The following is an 11,182-nucleotide window of genomic DNA, read 5'->3' on the forward strand; positions in this document are numbered from 1 at the left end:
GAATTACAGCAATCAGTAAGAGGCCCAGGAGCTGGGGGGGGGAGGGTAGGGAGGGAGACTCGAGGTGAGAGGTCAGGGAAGGCTTCTCAGGGGAGGGCAAGAGGCTGCCCAGTGTGGGGGGGGGGGGGATAAGGGTCAGGTAAGGTGAACACTGTACATCCAAGTCAAGCCATTCTCCACGTGTTCCCCGGCCCCCACAACGAAATAGGAAGAAAGTGAGGCCGCAGGAACATCTCTAGGCCACGTGTAGTTCCGTGTGTGACGTCACCACACGGACAAGAAAAACTTGCACTGCTCAACATCAGTACCTGTCGTGACGACAGGTGACGTAGTGACGTCACCATAGCGTCATAGCGCGGCGTACAGTCGCAGAGGTCGTTTGTATGAGAAACTAGCGTGGACGGGGTATTTCTTATCCGGGTCTCTCTAAGAGTCTAGGGGGCCTGCTCCTCCCTCTCCAAGCCTCTATCAAATAGAAACTGAAAACTCTTTTATATTTGCATACATGAAGACGGGCCAATGGGCTTCAGGAGAACGGAGGGACGTCGAGGAGTAATTTACTCCAATGGAGAAAGAGGGAATCAGGCCGGACAGTTCGTAAGCGACTGAAGCTTCCTCCAATGAACTTTAAGAGGCTCAGGTAAGAAGGGTGGGCAGGTTTCCTTCAGGATTACGACCAATGGCGAGCGGAGTCCTCTGAGTGACGAGGCCCCCGGCCCAATGAGGATTGGAGGGGAGCGGGGACCTCTTCCAGACCGACTTCAGTTGGAGCCAATAGTATCTGGTTATGGGCGGGGCTAGAACGCAAACGACGGGCGTGACACCCAATGGCGAGTGCAGGAGCAGGCGGCTCCGGCCAGGAGCGCCGAAGGGGCTGAGGGAGGGGGAAAAGCTGTACAGTGGAGAAGCAGGAAGTAGCCGCGGTGAGAAACGGAGGCAGCGGGGAAGGTGGCGGCGGCAGTGGCTGCAGGAGCTGGGCAAAGACCGCATAGTGTCAGCCTGGCCCGGGACCGGAACAAGTAAGCCCGTCCCGGGTAAATACCCGCCTCCGGCCCCGCCCCCTAGTTGGGGGCGGGTAAATACCCTCCCCTCCCCCACTTGGGTAAATCCCCCCTCTCCCGGGGGGAGGCGTCGGGGGGGTTGGGGTTGGAAATCTGTACTGTAAAGATGCTGCTCCGCCGCCGCCGCCCACCCGGGTCCGCCTTGGGGTGGGTGAACCCCCGGCAGAACCGTGCACCCGGCAAGCCAGGTAAATACCCGGGAGATCGGAGGCACCTCGGTGCTGGCCCCTTCCCCCTAGCCTCCGGCCCAGGGTGGCGACCAGGTCCTGGGAGGCCGCGAGGGAGCAGGACCCAACATGGTGCCTGCGCCCCGGGGGAGAAGGAGTCGCGGACCAGCCGCCTTCACTTCCCTCCCGACCCCAGCCCGCCCGCCCCTTAGGACAAGCCGGGGCCCGGGTTCAAAGGCTTGAGGCCTGCGGGGTCAACCCTTTCCCCTCCCCCGCCACCCCACCCCTGCTCGCGCCTCGGAGGGAAGCTGATGTCCTGGGGCCCCGCCCCGCCCCACCCTACCCCACCCCTGGGGGCCCCGGGAGAGTTCGGAGCCCGGGAGCCGGGACTGGGTCCGAGCTGGCCCTGGCAGACCCGGACTGTGGTCCATTACAGGCGCCCGGGAGGACCGGCCTTTAAACTCCTGCAAAGGAGAGGAGGAGGGGGGTGGGACTCCCCCAGTGCGCGAGCCGCCGCTGCAGGTTAGCCCTCCGAGACCTCGGTTAGGAGCTTGCGGGGAGGACTCGAGTCCACCCTCCCCCAGCTTGCAGCCTCAGTTTCCCTCTTCGCCTTTCCACGTCCTTGGACCCGTTCCCTGTCTTCCCTCCTGCTCTGCCTCGCTCTTCTCCTCTGACCCTGTGCCTCAGCAGATGGCAGAGACTTAATTCCGCTTGCTGCCCAGCTAGTCTCCAGCCTAATCGCTGGTGTGCGCTGGCCACCACCCCTCCCTCCTCTGCCCCACCTCACCCTCAGTACCAGGCAGTGGGAGCCAGTGGAAAGTGGAGCACTCCTTCCCCTTCCATTTCTACCCCTCCCCTCCCCCCACATGCTCAGAGTGGGCCCAGAGCTAGGGCCTGAGCTGAACCTCTTCCTGTTCAGCCTTCTCCTTTGACTTTTGGGCAAGAACAGAAGGAAAAACTGAGGGGGGTGGGCTGCAAAAAACCTGGAGGCGCGGAGGCAGGAAAGCGCTTCCACCCTTGAGATCCAGGCTTCTTTTGCTTTTGGTCTGGATTGCTATCAGATGACCTCAGAAACCTAGCCTGAGCAACAAATGAGTTGTGGAGAGGGATGTGTGAGTGAGGTGGTGGGGGGTGGTGCTGGCCTTTACTGTACTGTACTGTACTCTCAGTAGTCAGCCACTCCTCTTTTCCATCGACAGTCACTTCTCCCAGTCCAAAGGAGGAATCTAGGGGGCCCTAGGAGAAACAGCCAGGCAGTTCAGCGAGGGGCCACTTGGATCTTAGCTGAATTTGCTTAAGAATGGGAGAGGATTCCCCATTTTGCCTCAAGCTGGATAGGTTTCCTCCCTCCCCCTTCCACTGGCTCCCAAAGGCCCTTCCACTAGTACCTGCTGCCACCTGCAGAGACTATCTCCAGTTACCATCCTGAGGCTGGAGACAGGTGAGGAACTGGCCCCTGGAGGACCGCAGGCATCTCGAGAGAAGAGAAGGGGGAGGGGATTTGTGGAGCTAGAGACTCCCTCAGCCTTGTTTTTGGAGACACTGCCCAAACTTCAGTTCTTTGCCTCTTTTCTTTTTATGTGTGTGTGTGGGGGTGTGTGGAATGAATGGGGTAAGACTTTGGAGGCTACTGCTGTGGTAAGTGCTTGGGCCAGAGTGAGGGCCTGTGACTAGATTGAATGGAATTGGTTGCCACTAGGACGGTGATGGATGTGTGTGAGAAGCTTTTCGCCTTGTTAGCCTAAGGGAGGGGGGGTCCTGCCCCTCCTCCAGCCCCGGTCACTTCCTGGTGGAGCTTCTTAAGGGAGGGGTCACCGTTAAGTTTGCCTATGCATCTTGGTCCCTTGGCCTGGGAAGAAAAGAGAAGAGAGAGATTTGAAAAAGAAAGGAGGGGCTGGCTGAGGGAAGTCTGTACCACTCTAGGGAAGACTGGGAGCGGAGCAGCAGGTGTTTGTGACTGAGGAGAGGCCCAGAGCTGAGCCTTTTGTGATCAGATAGGCTGTTGTCGTCTCTGGGTCTCTCCAGATCTCTGTCTCTCTGTCTTCTCTAGTCTGTTTTCCCCATTGATCAGTTTATATTCCCTTCTGGTTGATAAGAACCACCCCACTTGGGCCAAATTTGAATTTATGGGATAACCATGGAGGGTCTCAAGTGCTCCCAACCTCCAGTTTCCATTGCCCACTTATCCTAATCCTTAGCTGATCTGAGATGTCCTTATTGGACCTGAATTTGATATCATCTTTGTGCAGTACTTTCCAATTCTTATTTGATTTTATCCTTTTAAAACAGCTGTTGGGGGGGGGGTTGGAATGATTCTCTACCCTTTATAGGAGGTGAAACTTATCATAAGCTTGAACCTTTCTTGTGTCCCAAGCCTAGGGCTCTGACCACTTGGCAAGATTGCCTTCCTCATCTCTGTGGGCTTCCTTTGACTCACAGATGACCTTAATTGATCCTGTGGCCAAACTTGAGCCTTGATCAGTATCTGCATCAACAGTTATTGATTCATTGTTTTTCTTTGCTGGCTACTGAGCTAAGTGATGGAGTCATTTCAAGGACAGGTCCCATATCTGTATCTAGAACCTCAGTTGATTTCAGCCTTGGGTAAACTCTGAATTCCTCAAGACTCTTCCTCCTGTACACATTCATTCCCACGCACATCCCAGTCTCTTTCTCTGGCTTTCTGTGTTTACCTTACTTTATTGCCTTCAGCTTCTTTCTCCTGCTATCCCTTCCTATCCCTCCCTTCCCCCTTCTCTCCCCACCATCCTTACCCAGCAGCCCTTTAGACTTTCCCGTTTGGATCCTCAAGGTGTTGGAGGGGTCATTTGCCTTTTATCTTCAAGTGGTTACTAAGTCCTGTCAACTCAGCCCCTCAAATATTTGGGATCCCTGCTCCCCAGACTGCCCTCACCCTGTTAGAGGTGCTCAGTATCTATCTATTCCCTGGTCTCTGGCAGTAACCTCCTGGTTCTATTCTTGACTCCATTTTCATTCTCTTCCCAGCTTTTAATCCTTTCTTCATCCTCTTGGCAGGATGGTCATTCCACTCTTTTTTTTTTTATTTTGTGGGGCAATGAGGGTTAAGTGACTTGCCCAGGATCACACAGCTAGTAAGTGTCAAGTGTCTGAGGCTGGATTTGAACTCAGGTACTCCTGAATCCAAGGCCAGTGCTTTATCCACTGCTCTACCTAGCTGCCCCGGTCATTCCACTTTTTTTTTTTTGCAGGGCAATGGGGGTTAAGTGACTTGCCCAGGGTCACACAGCTAGTAAGTGTCAAGTGTCTGAGGTCGGATTTGAACTCAGGTCCTCCTGAATCCAGGGCCGGTGCTTTATCCACTGCGCCACCTAGCCTCCCCCATTCCACTCTTGATCAAACTCTTCAGTGGTTTCCTTTTGCTTATTCAAGCCTGTCCACAGTCTAGCCTTATTCTTCCTTTCCAACCTGGTGTCCGCTGTCTCTGTGCGGTGCTTCAGCTAAATCCATGTCTCAGTCTCCCCCACTTTCCCTGGTCGGTAATTCCCTTTCCCCTCAGACCTGAGGATACTGTTTTATCGTTGTTTTGTCCACCCAGGATCATAAGCTCATAGGTGTGGACCTGGAAGAGACCTCAGAGGTCATCTAGTCCAACCCCTTCATTTTACAGATGAGGAAACTGAGGCCCCAGGAGGTTAATGACTTAGCTAAGTAACCAGGAAAGATTTGAACCCCATGCCCTGACTCCAGACAATTTCTTTTCACCTGTACCACAGCTGCCTCCCCTTATCGAACAATATTGTGTATTATTGCTGTCTGAGTGGTTGTATTATTCCCTCTACTAGACTGTAAGCTCCTTGAGGGCAGAACTGATGTCTCATCTAAACCTTGTATCTGCCACAGTGCCCAGCACAGAGCTCTGCATTCAATAGGCCCTTAATAAATGATTGTTGTATCGCACTGTCCAGTCTGAGGGTTCTTAACGAGGCTGAAGAGAGGGGAAAGGTTGGGGAAATAAAAGATGTCCCCTTCCCTGACGTCTCAATTCCTCCCTCTTATTCCCTCTTTCCCCAGGTGTAGGTCCCACCCCCACTATGGGGGACATGAAGACCCCAGACTTTGATGACCTCCTTGCTGCCTTTGACATCCCCGATATTGATGCTAATGAGGCCATTCATTCAGGGCCTGAGGAAAGTGAGGGGCCTGGGGCTCAAGGGAAGGCAGACCCCGGTGGTGGGGGAGCTTCTGGGGAAGGGCCAGGGGCTGCTGCAGAGGGGCCAGCGACTCCAGCCCAGCCCTCTGACCACAGCCTTCCCCATCCAGACATCTCTGCTGTCAGTGTTATTGTCAAAAACACTGTGTGCCCAGAACAGCTGGATTCTGTGGGGGGTGGGCCAGGTGGAGATGGAGCTCGAGCAGGGCCAGGGCCCAAGGAAGGGTCTCTGGGATCCCGACAACTACAGAATGGTTTTGGGGGCCCTGAGCCATCCCCCTCTGGAGCTGCCCGCTCGCCCGGTCCTCCCAAAGGAGAGAGCTGGAAAGACAAGACGGGGGAAGGAAAGCCTTCCATGGACCTCTTTGCACATCTCGGGCCTGAGCCTCAGGACCCAGGCCCCTTGCCTCCTCCTGCCCTGTCATCCCGGGAGGGGGCCCTGACCTCACCTTCTTTCTCTACCCCTTTCGAATTGAGCCAGGAAAATGGTCCTTTGCTGCCACCTGATTCCTCCCAACCCTCAGGAACCACAGAGCCAAGCAGTGTCAGCCCCCTTCATCCTTCTGGCTCAGGCCGGTCTGCTGTGGCCTCCAGCCCCAAAGAGGTGGGCATCCTTCCTAGCGGTTCGCCCGCCCGGGTTGGGGGTGGCCCTTTCTTTAAGTCATTGCCAGCCTCAGGAAACTCTCCCAGCTCCCCAAAGCCATTGGGCACTAGTCCACCACGGGATGAAGAGGAGGAGGGAACAGCTGACAAGTGTGTCCCCGATACCCCTCAGAGCCCTTCAAGCGGAGCTGAGGCAGCTGATGAGGACAGCAACGACTCCCCAGCCTCTTCTAGCTCCTCCCGACCTCTCAAAGTTCGTATCAAAACTATTAAAACATCCTGTGGGAATATCACAAGAACAGTGACACGTGTCCCCTCAGACCCTGACCCCCCTCCTGCTGCTGTACCCCCAACGGATGGGGCCCTCCCAACTGAGGCTGGCCTCGCAAAGGTCCCACCAGTGACCTCTACCCCTGAGAGCCCCAAAGTGGTGAGTGTCCAGCTTGGGGATGGCACAAAGCTGAAGGGCACAGTACTTCCGGTCGCTACCATCCAGAATGCCAGCACTGCCATGCTGATGGCAGCCAGCGTGGCCCGTAAGGCTGTCGTCCTGCCCTCCTCAGCCACCCCCAAGGCCACGGCCAAAAACGTCCTTGGATTGGTGCCCCAGACCCTGCCCAAAGCTGAGGGGAGGGTGGCAGCAGGGAGCGGGGGCCAGAAAGTCAACGGGGCCTCTGTGGTAATGGTGCAGCCCTCGAGGCCCACAGGGGCCGGGGGCACGGTGATCTCTCGGACCCAGTCTGGGCTGGTGGAAGCTTTCAACAAGGTCCTCAACAGCAAGAACTTGCTGCCGGCCTACCGACCCAACCTGTGCCCGCCGGTGGAGGCGGGGCTGGCTCTGCCTCCTTCTGGGTACCGCTGCCTGGAGTGTGGGGACGCCTTCTCCCTGGAGAAGAGCCTGGCGAGACACTACGACCGCCGCAGCATGAGGATTGAGGTCACCTGCAACCATTGTGCCCGCCGCCTCGTCTTCTTCAACAAGTGCAGCCTCCTACTCCATGCCCGTGAGCATAAGGACCGAGGGCTGGTCATGCAGTGCTCTCATCTCGTCATGCGGCCAGTGGCTCTGGACCAGATGGTCGGACAGCCGGACATCACGCCTCTGGTGCCTGTGGCTGCACCCCCTGCGGCTCCCCCACCCCCAGCTACTCCGGGCAAAGGGGAGGGGGCTGCCGAGTCCCTGGCGTTACCCTTGCCGGCAGAGCCGCCGGCAGCCTCTGTTCCCACCTTTACTTACACCTGCTTTCGCTGCCTCGAGTGTAAGGAGCAGTGTCGAGACAAGGCCGGGATGGCCACTCATTTCCAGCAGGCCGGACCCCCTGCTCCTGGGGCCGCCAGCAATGTGAGTCTACCTTCTCCCGGGGAGAGGGACTGTGGACATGAAATGGGGTGAGGGGAAAATGCTATGGGGATGGAAGAATTTGAAGGACTGGGGCAAGACATTAGATGGGAGGCCCAAGCCTGCTGGGGAGAAACCTTTCCTTTGCACCCTGGAACTCGAGCTTGGGATACGAGCAGGGTTTAGGATGAGCTTCCTGCTCCCTGGCCTCTAGTCTGGGCATTACTGCAGTCAGTGTTGACCTTGGAGGCCTCTGGATCACCTTCACCCGCCCTTTCCAGGTGTGTTCAACCTGTCCAATGATGCTTCCCAACCGCTGCAGTTTGAGTGCCCACCAGCGCATGCACAAGAGCCGCCCCCCCCACGTCTGCCCCGAGTGTGGGGGCAACTTCTTGCTGGCCAACTTCCAAGCCCATCTTCGGGAAACCTGTCTACACTTCTCTCGTCGGGTCGGATACAGGTGCCCGCCATCTCTTTACTGTTTGCGTATCCCCACCGTGCCCTCCTAAGTCTGCTGCAGTGGCAGCCCCTTCCCTGCCCTCTCCCTCGATTTCCTCTGGAGATGTGGAACAGGCCCCTTCCCTCTGGGGGCTCGCCCAGCCCGATTGTCATCTCACACCTAGTGCCCTCTCTCCACTTAGAATTCTGTGTCCAGGCTGCAGCCTTGCAGCCACTTCTTTTCTCCTCTTCCTTGTGTTCTCACCCTCCTGTCTCTCTCTTGTACTCTCCTAGGGAACCAGATTCCTTTTCCCTCAGAGTCCAGATCACACAGGAGCCTGAGAATGGTCCTGTGGGCCAGAGATGCCTTAGGGTTTGGGATGTTCCCTGCCTCCTCCTGCTCACCATGGCCCTTTTCCCCAGGTGCCCAAGCTGTTCAGTGGTGTTTGGTGGGGTGAACTCCATCAAGTCCCACATCCAGACATCACACTGCGAAGTTTTCCACAAGTGCCCCATTTGTCCCATGGCCTTCAAGTCTGAACCCAGCGCTCATGCACATGTCTACACGCAGCACCCTGGCTTCAGTGCCCAGGAAGCCAAGTGAGACCCCAGGGAGTGGGAAGTTTGGAGGGAAGGGGGGGGAAGAGATCGACTCCAAGCTCCATGGAATTATTGGGGAGGGTCCTTGTCTAGGGAGCAGAGCAGGAAGGAGCCTGTCTCAGACCTTGACCTCTCCCTGTCCCTCAACCCCAAATGCCCTCATCCCTCCATAGGCTGATCTACAAGTGCGCCATGTGTGACACAGTCTTCACCCACAAGCCTCTCCTTTCCTCACATTTTGACCAGCATCTGCTGCCCCAGCGTGTCAGTGTCTTCAAATGCCCATCCTGCCCTTTACTTTTTGCTCAGAAGAGGACCATGTTGGAGCATCTCAAGGTGGCCTTGGGCACTGTAGTTGAGCACCTTGAGAAGGGCTGAGGCGGTGGGGTAGGGCTGCCATTGGGGGGTGGGGCGGCGGGGAAATCCAAATCAATGTTGAAATATTTCTGGGGACCGAGGGTCATGGAACACTCAGAAAATAGGGGTTGTGGGAAAATGAAGTGGGGGGGGGGGTTTGAGCCTTAGAGAAGCTCCTTGCTCCCTGTGTCTCCCCCCCCCCATCAGCCCATCCCACCCCATGGTGACTACCCTCCCTTCTCTCCCTCCCACAGAACAGTCATCAGGCTGGGCGGCTGGGAGAGGAAGCTGGGGGGAAAGGGACTGGGGGTACCCTGCTTACCCCTAAGCCTGAACCTGAGGAATTGGCTCTGTCTCGGGGTAGGGCAGGCCCTCCCACAGAGGAGTCATCTTCCTCTTCAGAAGAAGAGGAACCCCCTAGTTCCCCTGAGCCCCCCAGACCAGCTAAGAGATCCCGACGTGAACCACGGGGGAACAGGGGCAGCAGGGGACGGGGTGGGGGGCTTGGGGGCTGGACCTGCGGCCTCTGTCACTCCTGGTTCCCCGAACAAGATGAGTATGTGGCCCACATGAAGAAAGAACATGGCAAGGTGAGGGGGCAACAGCACCAGAAGGCTGCATGGCACATTGTGGGAGGCCTGAGATATAAGCGGTGGCGGGAGGGAGATGAATTGGGATGGGGTGGCCCCAGATCCCTAAAGAAAGGTGGATGGTTGTGGTCCCTGGAGCTCCATGCTGAGCCCTCTTCCCAACTGACCTCTCCTTCCACCTCTCTCCAGTCAGTGAAAAAGTTCCCATGCAGTCTTTGTGAGCGTTCCTTCTGCTCTGCCCCCAGCCTGAGGCGCCATGTCCGGGTCAACCACGAGGGCATCAAGCGTGTCTACCCCTGCAGGTAACTGCCCCTTGGCCCTACAGCAGGTAGTTCCTGGGCTTCCTTTCTCCCCTGCAGGAGATCCCATGTGGGGCCCCTCTTTCTGTCCACCCCAGGTACTGCACGGAGGGAAAACGCACTTTCAGTAGCCGGTTGATCTTGGAGAAGCACGTCCAAGTCCGACACAGGTTGCGGCTGGGCGCCCAGTCCCCGAGTCTGGCGGGTGGACTTGCACGGGGTGGTACCCAGGTACCCAGAGGACCAGCAGGGTGGGTGGTCAGAGGGCGGGCCCAAGCCCCGGGTCCTGGGAGGAGATGTGGCGGAGGATGGAGATGGGGCAGGGGGACAGATATGGGACTGGCCCCCAGAAATGGGGGCTGACCCATTTTCCTGGCTCCTCCCTCAGGGCCCTGGGCGGAAGCGCCGCCCATCCTCAGACTCCTGCAGCGAGGAGCCGGACAGCACCACACCCCCGGCCAAGCCCCTCCGATCAGGGCCTGGAGCCAGCAGCAGGACGCGCTATCGGGCTGTGACGGGGGCGGAGCAGGGTCACACGGGAGGGCTGCGTGGTGATGAGGGGGCCTCACAGTGTCGGGACTGTGGCCTCTGCTTCGCGTCGCCGGGCTCCCTCAGCAGACACCGATTCATCAGCCATAAGAAGAGACGCCGTGGAGGGCTTCCTGGCGGGGGAGTGGGGGCTGCGGAGGAGGCGCCTCCCCAGCCAGGGCCTGAGCCTGAAGGAGGTGACTTGCCCCTTCCTGCTTCGGGGGCCCCCCTGGCCTGTAAAGTCTGTGGCAAAGGCTTTGACAGTCCCCTCAACCTCAAGACACATTTTCGAACCCATGGCATGGCTTTCATCCGTGCCCGGCAGGGAGGCAATGGAGACAGCTAGGCCACAGACCCCTGGGGGGAGGGGGCCCGGAGCTCAAGGGGGTTGAGGATGGAGCCGGGGGCTCCACAGCTGCTGTCCCCTTTATGCCCAGGCTGGGAAGGGAATCCCATCCCCCTCCCCCCACCCCCCACCAAGAGGGACTCTAGTCATTCCTTCTCTCCCTTGCCCCATATTGGGTTTGACACCTGGGTCCTAGATAGGACCTTTCTTTTCCCATTTCCCAAACCAACACTAATCATCACCCCCCCAGGCCTTTAGTGTGTAGTTGGGGTTGGGTGGGGGTTAGAAACCTGTCTCTGCTTCGGTTTTGGAGGCACACCTGGTATACCAAGGCCCGGGGATTGAGCCACCAAGGTGCGAGATGACGACACATGCTCCTTCCCCTTCTTGGTCCTCCCAATCTTAGGCACCAGGAGAGGTGACCCTCCCCCCCCCAGCCTCCCACTGTTCCAGGCCCAGCCCCTACAGTGCCTTTCACTTCTCTTTTTTCACAAACTCCATGGGAGGTTGGTGGGGACCAGTCTTGTCACTAGGGGCCCAGGGAGGGAAGAAGGGGTAGGTACTCAGGAATCCTTTATTCTTGTAGTAATAAGAATAATTAATAATATTAATAATGAGAGGGGAGGGGAGCACTCAGCCCATTAAACTGCTAGTGGTTTAAG

General features: G+C 57.4%; 1 protein-coding gene across 8 annotated transcripts; it reads left to right on the forward strand.

Annotated features, from left to right (window-relative positions):
• The first annotated feature begins 373 nt into the window (after positions 1-373).
• On the forward strand, positions 374-11,171 carry ZNF687 (zinc finger protein 687). 8 transcript variants are annotated; one of them, XM_044000196.1, is made up of 9 exons: positions 374-640; positions 5,282-7,365; positions 7,644-7,822; positions 8,095-8,400; positions 8,574-8,736; positions 9,012-9,347; positions 9,537-9,649; positions 9,745-9,877; positions 10,035-11,171. In XM_044000196.1, the coding sequence occupies exons 2-9, from the start codon at positions 5,302-5,304 to the stop codon at positions 10,518-10,520; spliced, it is 3,780 nt and encodes a 1,259-aa protein (XP_043856131.1). In that variant the 5' UTR covers positions 374-640; positions 5,282-5,301; the 3' UTR covers positions 10,521-11,171. The 8 variants fall into 8 exon arrangements, with proteins under 8 accessions (XP_043856131.1, XP_043856132.1, XP_043856133.1 ...); XM_044000197.1 differs by lacking the exon at positions 374-640 and adding an exon at positions 662-1,034 and having other exon boundaries at positions 9,745-9,897; positions 10,035-10,294; XM_044000198.1 differs by lacking the exon at positions 374-640 and adding an exon at positions 662-1,034 and having other exon boundaries at positions 9,745-9,816; positions 10,035-10,294.
• The last annotated feature ends 11 nt before the right edge of the window (positions 11,172-11,182 follow it).

The sequence above is a fragment of the Dromiciops gliroides genome, chromosome 4 (genome assembly GCF_019393635.1).
Source record: "Dromiciops gliroides isolate mDroGli1 chromosome 4, mDroGli1.pri, whole genome shotgun sequence".
Lineage (NCBI taxonomy): Eukaryota > Metazoa > Chordata > Mammalia > Microbiotheria > Microbiotheriidae > Dromiciops > Dromiciops gliroides.

Excerpts from the sequence above, each read along its gene's own strand:
- ZNF687 (XM_044000191.1), top strand. The coding sequence starts at position 788 with ATGGGCGGGGCTAGAACGCAAACGACGGGCGTGACACCCAATGGCGAG. Across the intron at positions 1,035-5,281 it reads AACAAGTAAGCCCGTCCCGG|GTGTAGGTCCCACCCCCACT; the intron begins GTAAATACCCGC and ends CTCTTTCCCCAG. Across the intron at positions 7,823-8,094 it reads TCTCGTCGGGTCGGATACAG|GGAACCAGATTCCTTTTCCC; the intron begins GTGCCCGCCATC and ends GTACTCTCCTAG.